General features: G+C 40.3%; 1 protein-coding gene across 1 annotated transcript; it reads left to right on the plus strand.

Annotated features, from left to right (window-relative positions):
• Positions 1 to 3734: 3734 nt before the first annotated feature.
• Positions 3735 to 17302, plus strand: RERG (RAS-like, estrogen-regulated, growth inhibitor; the record flags this gene model as incomplete). The annotated part of the gene is made up of 4 exons (XM_009865680.1): positions 3735 to 3791; positions 15909 to 15982; positions 16675 to 17108; positions 17160 to 17302. Coding segments are annotated over 3 exons (539 nt in total), but the record flags the coding sequence as incomplete, so codon positions are not given.
• Positions 17303 to 17700: the final 398 nt, after the last annotated feature.

Consider the following 17700-nt stretch of genomic DNA (forward strand, 5'->3'; position numbering starts at 1 on the left):
ATCCAAGCTGCAGTTTGTTGGAGATTCTTTCCTTCTAAGCCTGCAAGTTCTTGTATTTCACAGGCAGTAAGTGTTTGAGGAAGAGCCTGGACTAACCTCAGTGGAGAGCCATGAAATTCACTCCTACTACATTAATCCGAATCATTCCTGAAAAAAAATATTTCATCTCCTTTGAGGATGAGCACTAGAAATCGTCATTTTAATATGAATATTGAAATTAGTCATCTAATTTAATCAGAAACTAATGCATTTTAGACATTCTCAACCTCAGTATTTTTTAAATCAAAATCCAGCATTTGGATTATTTTTTTTTTAGCATGTTGTATTATTTTTGGCTCATTATTAGTATTTAGAGTTAAGTGTGTCTAAATAAGGCTGATGGGTCAAACAGGGTGCACAGACCTTTGCTAAGGCGAGAGGTAATGCCCATCGCAACTCTTTGCCTGCAGCACTGCTGAGAACATGAGGAAGTTTAATTGCTTTGCCTGCAGCGTCATTTATGCCAGTGGCAGAAATCAGCACTACAGCTCTAAGTGTAGTGAATTCCTGATGTTCTCACTTCGGATTCTTCTGCTGGCAAAAGTTATTTTACCAAAATATGATGTAACCTGGCAGTAAGCAAGCTCAACATAAGAAAAACAGCTCCGCAGTAATACCCCTGCTCTAGGGGCAGAGTTGCTAAGGAGGTGACATGAGCCAGCTCTCCTCTCATTGACCACATTCAGTCAAATCAGAGAGCAAAGTCATATACATTATTTTAATATGCAGCTGGATGCCGGGGCGTGCTTGCTAAGCACCCCTAACAAGGCAAAAGTGAAGATATTTCCCATCCAATATAGTTTGCAATAGTTGTAAACAGGACAGATGCTGGATCAAGAGCATCTCGTATTCCCCATCTGTGAGATGCAGCTGCTAATCCTCAGCCTTGTAAAAATGCAGGAAAGTGAAAAACTCTGTAAGATGAGTTGTGACCATTGCCATGGAGGAGAGCAGGAATATTTTGGAGGAATTGGCCAGGCCAGAATCAGAGAGGCTGAGCAGAGCCAGCCCCACAGGAAAAGCAGCTTTGCACGGCCCCAAGAATTCATGCCCCCAAAACTGGCACAGGGCACATGGCTCTGAAGCTGACACTTCCCCACTCACTTGGGGTTGCACTGAGGTGGCATTTTCTTTCCTTCACCAGGCCCGAGCCAGCCTTATTCAAATCCTTCATTACCAGCAATCCCAAGCAAGCAACTCCCTGTGCATGTTGTGCTCCCTGCTGAGAACTGCCAGCGAGGCAGAATTGCCAGTGGCCTGATGCCTCCCACTCTTCCTTTCCTTTTTTCAGCTCCCTCCTGCACATGTGATTATCTGTTATTTCTGCATACATCTCCATGCTAGAGATGAACTCAACCTACTTTCTTTTCCCTCATTACCTGAGCTCACATCTGTGATCTCTAATTCTTCACCTCCGTAGTGCTCAACTGCTCCCTTTCGTACCATGTACCTAGCTGTGCCTCTCTTCTCCCAGGCTCATCTCAGCAGCAGAGGTCTAGTTCTACCTTTCCTTCTTATTGCTTGTCACCTTCTCACCTCCATCATTTGGGCTGCCTCCAAAATCATCTCTTCTTCCTCTTTTCTTTCAGAGCTGCTGCTCTCTATCACCCACCTCAGACATTAATGTTTAACAGAACTTCTTCCCGCTCCCTTCATCACTTTGACTCTCTTCTCCAGCACTTTCCATCAACAAGTACATGGTTATCTTAATTAAGCAGACCATGTTTTAATATGAAAATAGCTGGACAAGTTTCCTCACTCTCTTCTGCCTTTTCTCTCTCTTCATTAGCAACGCCAGGTCCGGGCACAGGCTCAGGCACTGCTTCTCCTTCAGAGTAAGGCTGCGAAAGCAGAAAGCATTTTTTAAAATCTGAAAATCTTAAAAAAGATGGTAAGGAGTCTTCTGAAAGCATGTAAGGAGAACTTTCCTGGCATCATTTCCCCAGTCAAAATGCAAAAAGGAAAAGAAAAAAAAAAAAAGGAAAATAAAAAAGAACATACTGTGTATTTTACTAGCAATTAGAGAATCTATTACTAGTAATTAGAAAAGGGTCATGACCAAACTTTTGAGATATCAAGATGTTTAAACTATTCCACCTGAGAGAAAACGTGGATTAAAAAGCCCTGGTGCAGACTTCATCATGGCTGGAAAATAAGCTGCACACAGATCTTGTTGTAGTATAATGACATCCACATTAGGACTATGACTTGAAAAGTTACTTTGGCTGCGAATGGCCACATTCACTCTGAGAGCCAAGGACAGCATTTCTGCAAAGGCTAAAAAAAAAATAAAAAGTAGGATTTCCTAAGGAAAATAGAAACTTAAAATAACACTGATTTAAAATTGCTTCTTGTGTGGTGATTTCATTTCCTTTGGATTAGTTTCTTATTACCCCCCTAAGTGTGAGGCATAGTTAAATCATCCTCAAAATTAATGTTCTGATTATATTTAAAAAAATAGGTTCTGATTAAGCAAAGCTTATTTAATTATATTTATTCTTCAGACTGTTACCATGTCCCACTCTTAGGCACAGAGATCTGGGATGTGGGGCATTCTCATGCCCTTAATTTTGAAAAGAATCAGAACTGGGTTTAGCTGTCACCTTTTACTGTCCTCCTACAACTGAAAGAAGAACAAAGAAAATGTGTAGCACTGACGACAGTGAAAGCTTTTCATATAACTGAAATCACTGCAATCAAACCTATAGCTCCATTTGGGAAATGCAGAAAGGATTTTGGATAGTTGGCAGTGGTGAATGCTTCATTTACACCACTAGAAATTTTAAATTAGAACGTAATCAATATTCTGACACAGATCCTGACAAAGTCTATATATAGGCTATAGACAATATCCTGACAAAGCCTATATATGTTGTTTTTAAAGGTGATGGAGAAATAGGGAAAATAAATAAATATGAAAACGTAAGTAACAAGATCTTAGCCAATAAACTGAAACTGGTAACTAGCTATCCAGTGCTCCAGAATTAAAAGCTTTATTTGTACTTCCACAAATTCATTAATAGCATTTGTTGACCATTGGTTTAAAATATTATAGCTGATTGCTTCCAGCAATAGGTAGGCAAAAAAAGTAGAATTGTTGCAAGGATGGCGTGCCAAAATACACAAGGATGCTATTTAGGCAATTACATGCTTACCTTAGAAGGTTTAAAATCTGAAGGGCAAATTTTCAAGAATTCTTTTGAACACCCCTAGTTTGAAAGCTTGCAAAAGTCCTGGTTCAAAAAACTGCCAACCCTTTTTCTATTGGTTATGGGAAAACTAAAACATCAAAAACAGTGGGGTTTTTTTTCAAAGGTCATCTGTTCAGTAAATGAGGTTGTTTTGTCTTTTTAATGGTAGAGGCTATTGTGAAAAAATCAGAAAAGTGCAAAACAATTAGAGTCTACCTTTGAAAACCTCCTGCTATTCTTTGTCCTGCATTGTTACATGGGTAAATGATTAATGCTGTAAAGAGTGGGTTTTGTTTTCATTTTGTTTCCCCCTTCCAAAAGCATCAAGTGGGCCACAAACAGTGAAAACATCTCGACTGCCACATTAAACAACACTGAATTCTGCTCACAATTCAGGGGATGTACTGCATGCCCATTCACACAGAAAAGTTTTCTGGGAAAGTTTTAAAAACCAGATGAGTTGATGACTTGTGCATCTCACCTGGAATCTTTTTGTGCTTCCAGCTCTCGTCGTACGCTTCCTGACCAAACGGTTCATCTGGGAGTATGACCCAACATTAGGTAGGTTGCATTTTACTCTGTACACACACTATGCTGTATATAATAGCAAGGCTGAAGTAATGGAAAGGCATAGAGTTAAAATTCCAAGTCTCAGTCAACCTTTAAATTTGCTATTAAAAATCTTCTCTATGGTCATTTAAAGCTGGAACAAGTTATTACTTAAAATGGCAGAAGAGAGAAACAGTAAAACGCTCAGAGGAAAGCCGAGTTAATATACAAGGCATATTTCTGCCCACACAGAAGTCAGCAGGAAAAGCATTCATGTTTGTATTTCACTCCAAAAATTTAGTGTGCGATCAGTTTTCTGCTTTTGGATAACTCAGACATCAGCTGCTACAGAATAAGATGGCTGGGATACAGATCTCAAAAATTCAAGGGAAAAAAAAAACGCAGTAGGATTGTAGGTACTTACAGTCAGTATACCTACTCTTAGGTATGTTTTTTGTCCTCACTTACAACCATGTGTTGCATCTCACTTTTTGGGTGACCAGATAGGGACGCCAGTCATCCAAAGAGCACCCACATGTCTCCTTCACCACTCCTACTTAGCTGTTGAGTCTGTCACTCTTGAGAAGCTGGCTCAAATATCTCAAAAAAACCTGTCAACAGTTGCTGTGAATTAGAGTCCTTGCTTGAAAATTTGGGCCAAGGTCTAATTTCTTAGTATTTCTTACGTAGCATATATTTGAACGCTCTGCACCAGGGCAAACCCAGGCCAAGAAGTCTGAGACGTGGCACTCATATCTTAGAAGGCACCTTCACAACCTCCAAGAGAGAGGTATTGGTATACCTGGTATACCAAAGAGATTTGCATGTGAAGTAAGGGACTGGGAATTTTCCTTTTCTTCTACAAACTGTTGTCATCGCCTTCCTAACTTTCCTTCCAAGACTCAAAAACAGGTTATACAGTTAAATATGTATTTATTTTTTAGGGTTTTTTCTCTAAGAGGTCACACGAAAGAAATAGAGAACATCATAAACTTGAACAGCATGAAAAAAAAAAAGTTTAATATACTTTATTGCAAAACCCAGGAAGCCATTTCAACAAATCAAAACATCTGATACTGTACTAAGTATTTTCATCTGGTGAGATGAAGAAATGACAGATATCAGAAATCTCACAGTAATTCTCAGAACAACCTGAACTCAAATACATTCTTTTATCTGCTAATATCAGTGTATTAATCAGTGAATTATATATCACCTGCCTTATACTGCAGAGTGGGATGTTCAGTATAATGTTTTCTTAGAACTTCAGTCTGTCAGTATAATTTTAAGAACTTGACTACAGAAGTATATAGACTGTTTTATATCAATATAGTCCAAGTTCATTAATATGTTACAGGGACACTGAATGCAAAAGTATCCTCATTGCCTTGTTTAAGCACACAAACTACATTATTAGCAAGCTGCAAGATTTATTATTTTTTGCCCCATTATGAAGGCCCTGTGTCCTTTTTGGTGTACAAGACTGAATAATTTTTTTTCTGTTTTACAAATGAATACAACAGCAAATTAACCGTGCCCCTCAGGAATCTAATCGTCTTCTGTTTGCAACACAAATCTTTCATGCAGACAATAGTCCTATCTCGATAAAAGAAAAATTAAATCCTTCTGGGTTACTGAATTCTACATATTTACATACAGTTTAGAAGATAACAACTTAAATTGTGCATTAGTTATTGTGAAGCTACATGTTTTAACTTGCTCAGAGGAAAAGCTTCAGGAAATGCAAAAACTCATAAACTATTATCAATAAGTTATTTCTTAAACAGAGTAATTTCTGGTGGAAGCTGCCTACCAGGGATTGGTTTTAAAGTACTTTTTTTTTCAAACTATGGATCGCAACAGGATTCAAAGGAGGCTCTGAAGTGTTGGAAGAAAAATAATCTCCTGAAATCGAAACCACTACTCAGGTCTTCAGAGATCAATCATAAAGACACTATACCTTCAAAAGCTTTAAGAAAGAGTGCTTCAAAGAACCCATTTCTGTCTGTATCATGATCATCCTGCAGTGATTCAGTGGCCAGCTACCTGTAAGCATGACTGATCTGAATTTACCAGGAAGTTTTAGCTGAATAGATTGATTTCTTCTCAGCAGTCATGGACTGGCAGCTGGGTAGGAAGAGGTATATGTATATATTCCACCAATGTAAAAAGTTTGAATTGTGTCAAGAGATCTGTTTGCCCTACAGGGAGGATAAGCAGCTTTGTCAAGTAATTTTGAAAGGGCAGGAGTAAAACACATGCAAACTATCTAGCTACTAAGCAACAGGAGGTTTTGCCAAAAATCACTGGGGCTGTGACAAAAATGTCATATTTATAGTTTATTTCTTATGTCAGGTTTTCAACCACCCATTAGCCCTGTGATGCAAGGAATACTCAGATGATTCCTATTTTTAGGAAAGCTTTCACCAAGCTGTACAAAGCCTGATGGAAGTTCAACATTGTCCTAAACTAAGCGTCAGGGTAAAAAATCTTGTCCTCTTTTATTTCAGGGGTGGCACATTTTAACTAGAAGGTAAAAAACACACCTTATAAATACTCTTTACTACTCTAACCTGCCAGAAGAACATGAAGGACCATATTTTTAGCAGCATCTGGATATACTGCTGTATATCCAGAGTCAAATTAGAAGCCACAAAAATAACATATTCTGGTGGGAGGAGCATCACTAATTCTTGCAAGTTTTTGGCACATGGAGCTGACACTGAAGTCAGGGCTATGCAGCTCTGCTGCTTTTGTGCATAATGTTGGATCTGTGCAAGCCTTGGTAGGACAGCTGCATCTTTGCAAACATACATATCACTGTGCTTTAATTTTATTTTTCTTAGCTAAAGGGTGAGAATTGCAGGAAAGGTCATTTGCTGGGGAGTGTTAGCCATCAGCCTTGACTTCTCCACCACCTCTGTTTAACTGGCAAGTCACTGTCACCACCTTGGCATGGGTTTTTTGTTTGTTTTTCATAAAGGTGCCTAATTTCTCAAGCGTTATCAAGGTGAACAATTTTTCACTTACAATCTTTATTTATAATAAATCACACCATTATCTCATGTGTGCAACAGAATTAAAAGGTCCAGCAAAAGACCTTTATGTAGAAATGGGCTGGAACTGCACTTATTATGTAGGTACTGAGGGAGGGGATTGGGTTACCACATAGATTTCACCAAAATTTGCTAAGGTTTTTAAACAGAACACAACTTGCAAATTAATAAGGAAATTCACCAGTGTGATGTTAGAAGGCCTAAAAACATTTGGCCTGGTTAGGGCACCAGTTCAGCCACAGACTAAAAGCCTTTCACAAACATAAGCAACGCTTTCGTGGCAGATTTATTGCAGGACAGGAAATCTGTGCTACATGTCAGTTAGGCTCTAGGAAGAAATTGATTGATGCAGCGTGAAAACACAGGGTGGCACCAGGCTGACAATTTGGCTGCCACAGAGGCTTCTTGGCTCAGGAAGAGGCTGGTCCTCTCAGGGCTCGGCCACCTCACCACTGCCACAAACCCCAAAGCATATAACTGCACAAATAACTGCGTAACACCTGCCAGCCAGCATCGCCTTGGGGGTTGACAGAACTCTGTGGGGATGAGTTTCAAGGTGGAGGTGCACAAGCCTTTGCTTGGCCACCTGTCCTCTGTGGGTAAACTCCTAGCAGGACTCATGTGCACCTCAGTGACCCAAGGCTTCACACCATGATTTTGAAAGCTGCTATGAGTAGCTGCTCTCCTCAGTGCCAGTAAATAGGAATAACAACCTGGATCTCAGCACTGTTGCCCATGAGCTAGCAGCCGTGCCCAAAATTTAGGGTGCCTTCACCTGACCTCAAAGGTGGAGAGACACTGTTTTGCCATCAAACAAGCATTAGGTAGTTAAATTTAAAAGTGGTGACGCTGCATCAGAGTAAGCCATGAAGGAAACTGGTAAATTTATTTTTTCCTAGGGGCCAAAAAGAAGGAAGAAGCCCAAAGAGTCATTACTTGGGGCAGCAAAGTGACAGACAGCACTGATGACCTGCAGAATACTTCATGTGTGCTTCACTTTTTTTCTGCTGGTGAGGGGAAGAAAATAAATAAATCTGAGTTGGTGTTTCTATAAAGTCCTGTCTAATGCAATATGTAGTCAGCCCATAAGTCGCCATCAAACCTGTGTAAAATGTGTAGATTGTAGTAAAGCAGCAAAGACAGGAGATAAGGTGGTACAAATTGCTGTCCTACTAGCTTGATTATGGAAGGACAGCACTGTTCTTCTCCAGTATAACATGAAACAGCTAAAGGACTGCAGAAAGGCATAATAAGGAAGCAAATCCTTGAGGAAGGGAGACAGACACCTCTGTTAGTGCCCTGGGTTATCTCACAGTGGAGAACTTCATCTCCAATAGACCAGCTCAAGACAAATTTCATCACTGTGGCAAGAACAGCAGAAATCACTTTGCAAAGATTTGTTTACATTGGCAGGAAGACTCTTCCCATTGGAACGCTAGTTGCAGGGAGGATTATTTTTACATTAGAAGGGTAGTTCTGCCTATATAATCACATCTGTAGCTGGAGTGTTCTGTTAGCAAAATAGTATCATTCAGGGACCAAAAGGCAGGTTTGCAGAAACCATACATAATGTAATTAACATTACAACACTAGCAAATATTGCTGTAGTTTCTTTTCTGTACCTGATAAATACTTTTCTGAAGATATAATATAAACTACAGACCAGATTGGGAATATATGCCGGTTAACTCAGTCAGTTGAGCGTAGTGCTAGCAATGCTAAGGTTGCGGGTTCGATTCCCGTTTGGGCCCCATGTGTTGCCTGATCTAGTTGAGAGGTGGCATCCCTGGCAGCAGGGAGGCTGGATTAAAATGATCTCTAAGGTCCCTTCCAGCTTAGACCATTCTATGATTCTGTATCTAGACTAGCTTCCGTCAGAATGGTTGATAAGCAGCAGCAGCTTAGCAATGGGAGGGAAGACCTGACTAAGAAGAATTTACTCTAGCAATAATAGATGCAAGAATTATATTTCCATGCTAATTTTGTGCTAATGCAGCCGTGAAACTGAGCTCAGGTCCTCATGTCCAAACACAGTTCTCAAAAAGTCTGTCTTTGCCCTCTGGTTTATTCAGCTAACACATTATCTGGACAGCTTGAATACCATCTGAATACAAACTCTTGGTCCCCAGGATTGCTTTCCCTGCTGCAGATTACAAGTCAAAGAAACACATGTCTTTATATATTGTAGATTTCTCATTTTCTTGACCTGTGGCTCACTCAGCAAGTTTGTCTTAACACTCCTGAAGGTTTACTGCCTGCCTCTACCATAAAAATACTAACTCCCAGCAGCACAGCTGAGAGAGAAACTGCCCAGACAGCCAACAGAACTTTTAACAAAGGGGCCCATACTAAAATAAGTGTAAATAAATCATTAACTGATGGTCCCTTCAGCCCTAGGGTGTAAAGGTTGACAGGCCAGCAACCCTAAGAGGAAGGCAGCCTGGGGAGGCCTCCCCTCCCTGCCCTCTCTTCCTCCTGCTGCACAACAGGCATCTGCTGTCTACACAGGGCTATAGACCAGATCATTGACAGGCTCACAACAACCATTTTCCATACTGAAGAAATGGGGATAGAGCTCTGCCATCATATTGCAGGACTTTGCCTTCTGTGTATTTCATCTGAACACCTATATTAGCAACTACAGCTTATCCAGGCACAAGCTAGGAGTAACATATATGGTCCACTATGGGCTTTCAGCCAAAGTGAGATGTAATGGTAATGGTTAACCACCCATTTGGGGCTAGAAGGAGTGGTTGCCAACCTGTGTTTCAGGGAGTACCATGATAAATGTGTAGAACGCTTAATAAATTCCTGAAAAATAGCCTTATTCTCAAGCCAAACTCTAGCTATTAGTATCCTCAATTTTTATTAAAAAATTACTCATTCCTTCTGCCTCAGTGCTTATGGGATTCAGTCCTCAATAGTCCTGATTGTGCCTTCCTAGGTATCTTCCTGGGCTTCTATTTTTCCCCACTTCAAAAAGGTAGAAACATTACTTAACTTGATATATATTTAAAATGCTACATCGGTTTTACCATACTCCTCAGCAGCAGTAATTTATACTGAATGTATTATGGCAATGATCCATGAAAGTATTGCTACTTTCTCTGAGGTGTTTGTAAGGAAAGGGGCTGATATGACCTAGAGCATTTTAAACCCCCAACGCTGGCTTCTAAAATGCTCAACAAAGAATTGAAATGATGAAATTGTAATTGAGAGCAGCAGATGAAGATGCTTAAAATAACATGGGATGCAGTTATCTGAAAATGTGGTTTGTTTTCTTTCATATGATTCTCAAGATGAAAATATTCCTGATACCAGTAATAAAAATATTGCCTTTCTATGGTAACTCAACAGACAACAAAAATCAGGAGTGGCAGTGGCTGTTCTTGCTACAGATGCAAAATATTTTGCCCCTACTTTCTTGCTTATCATATTCTCCAGATGAACAGAAGTTTTCAGTGCCTGCTTTTGCACCTTCAGGAGAACAGCCTTTTGTTTTGCTTGTTTTAGGTGTGAGAAAAGTCTCACTGGTTAGTTTTCATTTATATTGGCAGAAATAAGGTAAAACTCTCGGCTTTCCTAACAAAGACTTCCTGCCACAATCAAACAAAAAGTGTAGCAGAATATGGCTTATTTAGACTTAAACTTGTCACAGGCATAATTCCTAATGCCTCTGCTTAGTGTTGGTGGGAAAGTTTTATCAGAAAATTAAAAAAAACCCCACCCACAGTTAAAGTCTTGAAGCTTATTTCCTACTAGTTAGCACTGCTCTGGCTTTGGTTTTGTTTTAATATGCCTTAGCAAATCTGATTCCCAGGTATCTGTACACATTTTCTTTGCCTATCTCAGTAAAAGCTGGATGAGGACAGAACCTCTAGGAAAAAATAAAAAAAATAACACCACTCCCTCTCCTCAAAAGAAACTCAGTCTTGGCACACATGAGAAAAATCATATTCAGTGGAAACCAACAAGCAGACACACTTCCCATTATTTTTAGAGATAACTTCAAGAAAACTGTATTCTAGGACTTGTATTTGGAGATCAAAATATTATGTACTGAAAATATCAATGCATCAAGACAAAAATGCTTTTCTGTAGACTAGCTTTATATCTCCTGTGTGTTCTACCTAAAAAACAAATTCTGGGGATGCAACAGATCTTTGAAAAGGACTGTATAGCCTAGTGGGGCTGTGCAAGCCCTAACCATCTATTACCTTCAGACATTAAAAACAGTGAAACATGACAAAAACCAAGCTGCTCACTAGGCAGGATGATGAAGCCTCATTTCTTCTGAATTTGTTCTCCATATTTCATACTGCAGTAGCTGCTTTCTTTGCATGCATCCCCGTGCTCCATGGAGCATCCTTTGTCCCCCATGAGTCCTGACAGCACCTGAAGCTTCTTCCAAGGTCACCTACTAATAGATTGCATTAGCATTAGAAGTATGTTCTAAATAACAAGGGCAACACTGTTCTTATTGTAAAATGACTAATGGTGGCAAAATAAAATGCCCTTCTATAAGGGTGGCTGGAAAAAGTAACAGCTAGATGCAGTTTTCAAAAGAGCTGATGTAGGGAAGGGAGAAGGCAGGAAAGACTTTGAGTCAGGAAGGTACATTCAACTTGCAGGGGATTTCTAAAAGGGGGAAAATTCCTGAAGCAGCAAGGAAATGCAGAGGAGGACAAATTTCACAAAGGCAGGCTGCAAGAAGGCTCTGGAGAGCATATTGAACACACAGGTTAGCAGTGGAAGTCACTTTTTTTTTCCCCAATGGGCCATCAGAGTCACTGTTCTCAAATGGGATAGGCACAGGTGGGTGACGAAGACTGCAGGAGTCTGAATGAGCCCAGAGTTTATTTAAAAACAAATACGCAACAGGAACCTTTATTAAATTTCCCATAATTATTTCTAAATATATAAGTCTTTTAAACATACTACTGCATTACCATTCAACAAGACATTAACCCGAACTTACGAGTTCATACCTGTTAGCTGAAGCTATTTAGTCTGGAAACTCAGCTATAATTATTACACAAAAGCTCTTTCTCTAGGTCTCTTGCAGTTTTCTGATCCAACTGGCCGAAAGCCACCATGAGACCAAAGCTTCTTAGAGCATTTTCCTATGTCCTTTTTTTATTAACTTTTCTTGACAAAAATGAACTAAAATTCTGAATGGAAACAGGGCTTGTGTCCCTCTGTACTTAAAAAAAACAAAAGAGACCAGGCTGTTCCTCAAATTTATGTCTGAAATAGTATATGCCATTGCTCCATCGCAGCTGATTTGCCTACTCCTACTACAACTCTTTTCTTAAAGGCAATAAACACTTTCAATGCAAATATTTTCTTCTAGAGCTGTAATTTACTCCCATATATATTGCCTGTTTAAAATAAGGGAGTACTGAAAACAGCTTTTCACCTCACTACAACTTTTAACATTACTGCAAACATAACCCAAAAACTAATGATTGCTTCTCAGGTAATAATTTTTCTCTAGAAAACAATCGTCTGGGACATATATATTCAATAAACCAGGATAGTCATTGAGAAATAGGTTTTATAAATTACCAGCTAAGTCTTACAGGCCAAAACGCTATTAAATATGTCACAATAAGCATAGCACAAGAATGAGATCTGGTCAAGCTGTGGCTGAATATAATTTCCATGCACAGCCTACGGACTGTGGACTTTATTTTTTTTCTATATAAAATTTAGTATTTTTTTCACTACATTTTTTAAAGATCATATTGCTCAGAAGAATAGGGAGATTTGTAACACACTTATCAACACAGAGTGCTCCAGGGGAATTTTTTAATTATTTCCCCCACCCCCCCCCCAATAATTTTCATAGTTATTCAGCAGCTGTGGTAATTTGAAAATTTCATCCAGTTCCTATTAATAAATTATTGTCACTATATATTATAGACCTAAAGATAAACCAACACTTTACAACATGTTTCTCAGGCCTTTTGACAGCTTTAAATGTTTCTGGAATAAACTTAAATTTGTCAAATGACAGTACTGTGAGAACCAAAAGTTCTTTGCACAGCAAGAGTGCTCAGGGATTACAGCTTTGTAACCTAGCAGGACCCTGAAACCTGGCATCAGCTTTCAAAGCCACGTTCATCAGCACCTTTGATCTTGCTATTAGTGATATGAATAGAAGCATAGCACACCCCCAAACCAACAAGAACAGATCAGATTTACTTATTTGTATTGAAGCAGAGCAAATCACCAAATACAACTATTTCCAACAGCATCAGGCACACCACAACTGCGCAAACAGCAGCTCCTTGACTCTACTTCAAGGCTAGCACTTTTGACACCAAGCCTATGTAGAGAAAAATACAGCTCTGAGGTTTCTTTCCCCTCTATGACGTTTCAGCCATATAGCTATAGATATAATACATAGGCATTCACCTGGTGCAGGTGACAATCTGAAGTTCAGAAAGTTACCTATAGGCACCTTGGCACCCACTGGTAACTGCGTTATGATTTGCTCTTTCTACTTGATCATGATGATGCAAGCATAACACATTTACAGCCTGGGTTCATCTGACCAATTTTAGGCTTCTAAGTGCTTCCGAGGTGCAATTCATCCCAGGAGAGAGATCAGGCAAGCTATATCCAACACCTTTCAGCTATAACAGAGGTCAAGTGTGCTTAGCTGAGACACAGACACCTGTGTTGTCAATGGTTTCAGTTAGTTAGGGATTCAACAGGTATCCCAAGTCATCTAATTTGTCTCTAGCTGCATGTCTCGAAATAAAAAAAAAAAGTACAACAGGGAAATTATATTAATAAATCCCAAAGCAAGGCAATGCATTTGTGAAGTACCATGAGATTGATGTGAGCAGACTGGAAATCTCAACTTCAAGGCTTGTAATTTACAAGACAACCAGATTCTTCAGATGTTTCTGTTCCCTTGAAGGAGAAGCCATGTCTGTGATTGCACCAAAAAAAAGCTTTAGATGTCCAGCTGTTTTACACTCCTCATTAAAATTCACCCAGCTACCACACATTCCAAAGCAGAGGAACAGACACACATTTACTAAGACATATTTACACTAATCTGACCCAAACCAGTGCTACTTCTCCAGGATCAAATTCCAGCCCAACAGTGAGCAGCCAGACTGAGTTAAACTTACAGCATAAAGTGCTGCCAAGAGTCTTGTTCTGAGGACTCAAAGATAATTTAAGAATCATGCTGCTTTTCTGCCGGAAGCACAAGTCTACTCCTTGAGATTTATTCTCCCATTTAACAGGTAAGAGCCATATGGCCTACCACACTCGGCTTCATAAGAAGGACATTTTACAGATATGCTGTAAACATGGTTGGGACAAGCACTTTCTGAAATTGTGTGGACCAATTCTCAACATCTACTTGTCAAGCAGGGCCAGATGGCTGAAGGCATTTAAGCATTGCAGGGCCTAAACAAGTAAGGAGCTAGCATCACACTACTCACTGAGCCATTTCTTTCTCATAGCACTCTCCCCCAAAGTAAAAAATCATAAGTTCCTAAATGACCTTGGATGCAGAATACTGGACAGGGAGCCCCAGCCCAACACTGAAAAGCTTAGCTGCTGAAATAACTTGTCGAAGGTGCATCGTTGCAGCTTCCACACCAAACTAAAGCTCCTGCCTTTTCTGCGTTCCCTGGGACAATTGTTGCACAGAGGAGGGTACACAGAAGGATCAGATAAGACACATCACTGAGAGACTTCCATATATCTTACTCTGCTGTGTGGGTGTAGCCTCAGGATCACAAAGGTAGGACTCCAACTCCTTCAACAGCCTTGTGATACAAAATGGAAAGGGTAGTCACAGCCTTTAAAAAAGCTCGACTTCATTGCCTCAAACCCTGCAACAAAATTGTTTGCCATCTGCCTAATTAAGTTGACCATTTGTCCCTATTAGAAGCAGCTGTGCTACTTAAAGCAATTAAGGTGGCACAGGACAGAAGTGACATTTTTGGTTTGGGATGACAGTGTTTGCAGCGCTGACAGCATTGAAGCATTTATGGTTATGAAGAGGTGACATTATTAAGTAAGTAATGAAAAAAACAGAGAGGAGCCCTTTCAGAAGTTCAAAATAAATAAATGTGTTTTGTAAAAGACATCCTATATTCTTACTGAGATTTGCACTGAATAAAAGACTTGTGTCTCTAACAATGCAAAGCTTTCATTGTCACTGGCTGTGGTTTTACAGCATACGTGTTTTGATACAGGACATCTGTGAGCTAGCACCAGTAATAAATCTGAATGCTAGCACAGATAATTTTCCAAGTTTTAGGTCAAATGCTATCAAATTTAACTTATCAGCTCATTAAGATAAAACAATCCCTTTTGTCATTAGTTTTCTGATTAGTTGCCTGATTCTAGAACCTAGGATGCAGCACATAGGTTCTTTTTTTTTCTCTTGTAGCATAAAGTGAATGCTTAATGCCCACTGGTTATCCTTATAAATCACACACAGGGAAATCACTGCTTGAGCCCTTGCTAGAAGCGAGAAATGTGATGATTTCAGCATGTTTCAAAGAGGCATTCCTAAAATAACTAACTGTTTGGTAATTTTATCACAGTATAAGGCCTGAGCTTAGTGGTTAGATTCCCTCATATGCAACTGTAGTGGTTTTGATCTTGTGAGACTTCAAGCTACGCAGTGACAGGCTGCTGGGATACTTTGAGAGTCGTGGTATTTATGTTTAATATAGGCAGCTTTCGCTGTGAGCAAACGTGGAAACTGGACTGCAGCCTTGCAGACCTCTTTGCTGCAGGAAACTCTGTCCTTTTGTTGGGTGCAGAATGCAGTGCCTGCAGGCACAGCCTCTCGCAGCTCCAAGGTATGGTTATGAGCTGTCCCATACGGGGAGAGGTAAAAGAGTCACTGTTGTAGAAAGGAGGACTTGAGTGTGCTCCAGAATGGCTGGGAGAGCTCCAACAAATAAAATTTAGTAAAGCTGTATGTCACATCTCAGGTTTTGTGCTGGGGTAGCTGTAAGGAAGACACACACACACACACAAAAACGTCACCTTCTTTTTATATGTTTTACAAAATGTGTTCTTATTTTAGAGTCTACATATCGTCACCAAGCTACCATTGATGATGAAGTGGTTTCCATGGAGATACTAGATACAGCTGGTCAGGTACGTGGGTACACGTAGCATTACCCAATATCTTGGCTCGGATAGAGAACAGAGAAGGGGAGTGCAGTGGTGGCAGCGGTGCGGAGGTTGGCAGGTGTGCTCCGCTTCTGGGGACAGATTTCCTCCAGAGCAGAGCAGCCATTCCACCATCAGCTTGCTGCTGGTGGTTCCAGACCATTCTGCAAGGGACCCTGCTAAAACTTTTCAAGCACTAGAAGAACAAACAAGTCAGAGTTTACCAAGGCATTAAAATTACTTTGTTCTCATCCCTTGATTTGGGGTCAACCCAACAACATGCTGTTATTATTATTCACAAAGTCACAGTCAAGTGACGAGACTTGACAGCCTCAGTCAAGAATTCCCACCAAAGCGAAAAGCAGTTTTTTGATAGTTAGGTCTCCCTTCTTTCCAAGACATGGCAGATGCTCACACTGCACAGTCCTATGCAGTTTGCATGCCGAATATCATTCAACAGAGACCAACGTTGCCTGCTACCAGCTTGTCCACAGGCAGCCCATGGCACCTTGGTGGGGAAGATCTCCTGTGCTACACGATAAAAAAGGTGATGTGTCTAAAGTATAAAGCAGATGAATATGGCTTTACAGGCTTTGGAGGACCAATGTCTATCTGAAGGCCTGGTGCCTTCTTGATAAATCATATTCCTAAGGCTGTTGTCTGTCTTTTTAAAACAGGAGGATGCTATTCAGAAAGAAGGACATGTGCGATGGGGTGAAGGCTTTGTGCTGGTTTACGACATCACGGACAGAGGCAGCTTTGAGGAAGTGCTGCCACTGAAGAACTTGTTGGATGAAGTTAAAAAACCCAAAAATGTCACCCTAATCCTGGTGGGAAACAAAGCAGACTTGGATCATTCCAGGCAGGTCAGCACAGAGGAAGGTGAAAAGCTGGCCACAGAACTAGCATGTGCTTTTTATGAGTGCTCTGCTTGCACAGGAGAGGGCAACATTATGGAAGCCTTCTATGAGCTCTGTCGTGAGGTGCGGCGTCGAAAGATGGTCCAGGGCAAGACTCGGAGACGAAGCTCCACCACCCATGTCAAACAGGCCATTAATAAGATGCTTACCAAAATCAGCAGCTAGAAAGAGCTGTACTAAGCTAGAGAAGCATTTTAGAGCACCCTTACTCCTTGGATCTTGGGAGTAAGGGTGAGGCAGACAGAGCACATTTAATTAAAAATGGTCAAAGCTTTGCAATTAAAAAAATAGAAAAGACAAACCACACCACTTTTTTGAGTAACACAGGCTCAGACTTTTTTCCTGTTTCAAAATGTATTTAGCCACACTGCTTCTGACTGACATGGAAAAAGGAAAAAAAAGTGATCTTCAAAGGACTAGATCGTTGTGGGGATTGGCACTGACAGAGCATCTGCTTCTACAAGACTGGCCCCAATCCTCTGCAAGTCAGTAGTGCCTAAACATCATTTCCAGCCCGCCAGCTGCTCAGTAGCCATTGGAGAGTAAGATTCGGCCTTCAGTCCATCAACAGCCATCACAACAGGTGTTCTAAAGGACTGAAGACAGATAGAGGCTGCTCTGTTGTACCAGAAAGTTCATCTGACACCTTTCACCAGCTCTAAATTGGTGCATTGTGTGCTTTTACTCCAAACTGTCCTTCCTTGTTGTTATTTTTGTCAAATCTATGAGTGATGATGTTCTTAGCAAGTTATGCAGAAAAAAAATTATAGGAAAAGTCTATTT

This window comes from Apaloderma vittatum, unplaced genomic scaffold (genome assembly GCF_000703405.1).
Source record: "Apaloderma vittatum isolate BGI_N311 unplaced genomic scaffold, ASM70340v1 scaffold1123, whole genome shotgun sequence".
NCBI lineage: Eukaryota > Metazoa > Chordata > Aves > Trogoniformes > Trogonidae > Apaloderma > Apaloderma vittatum.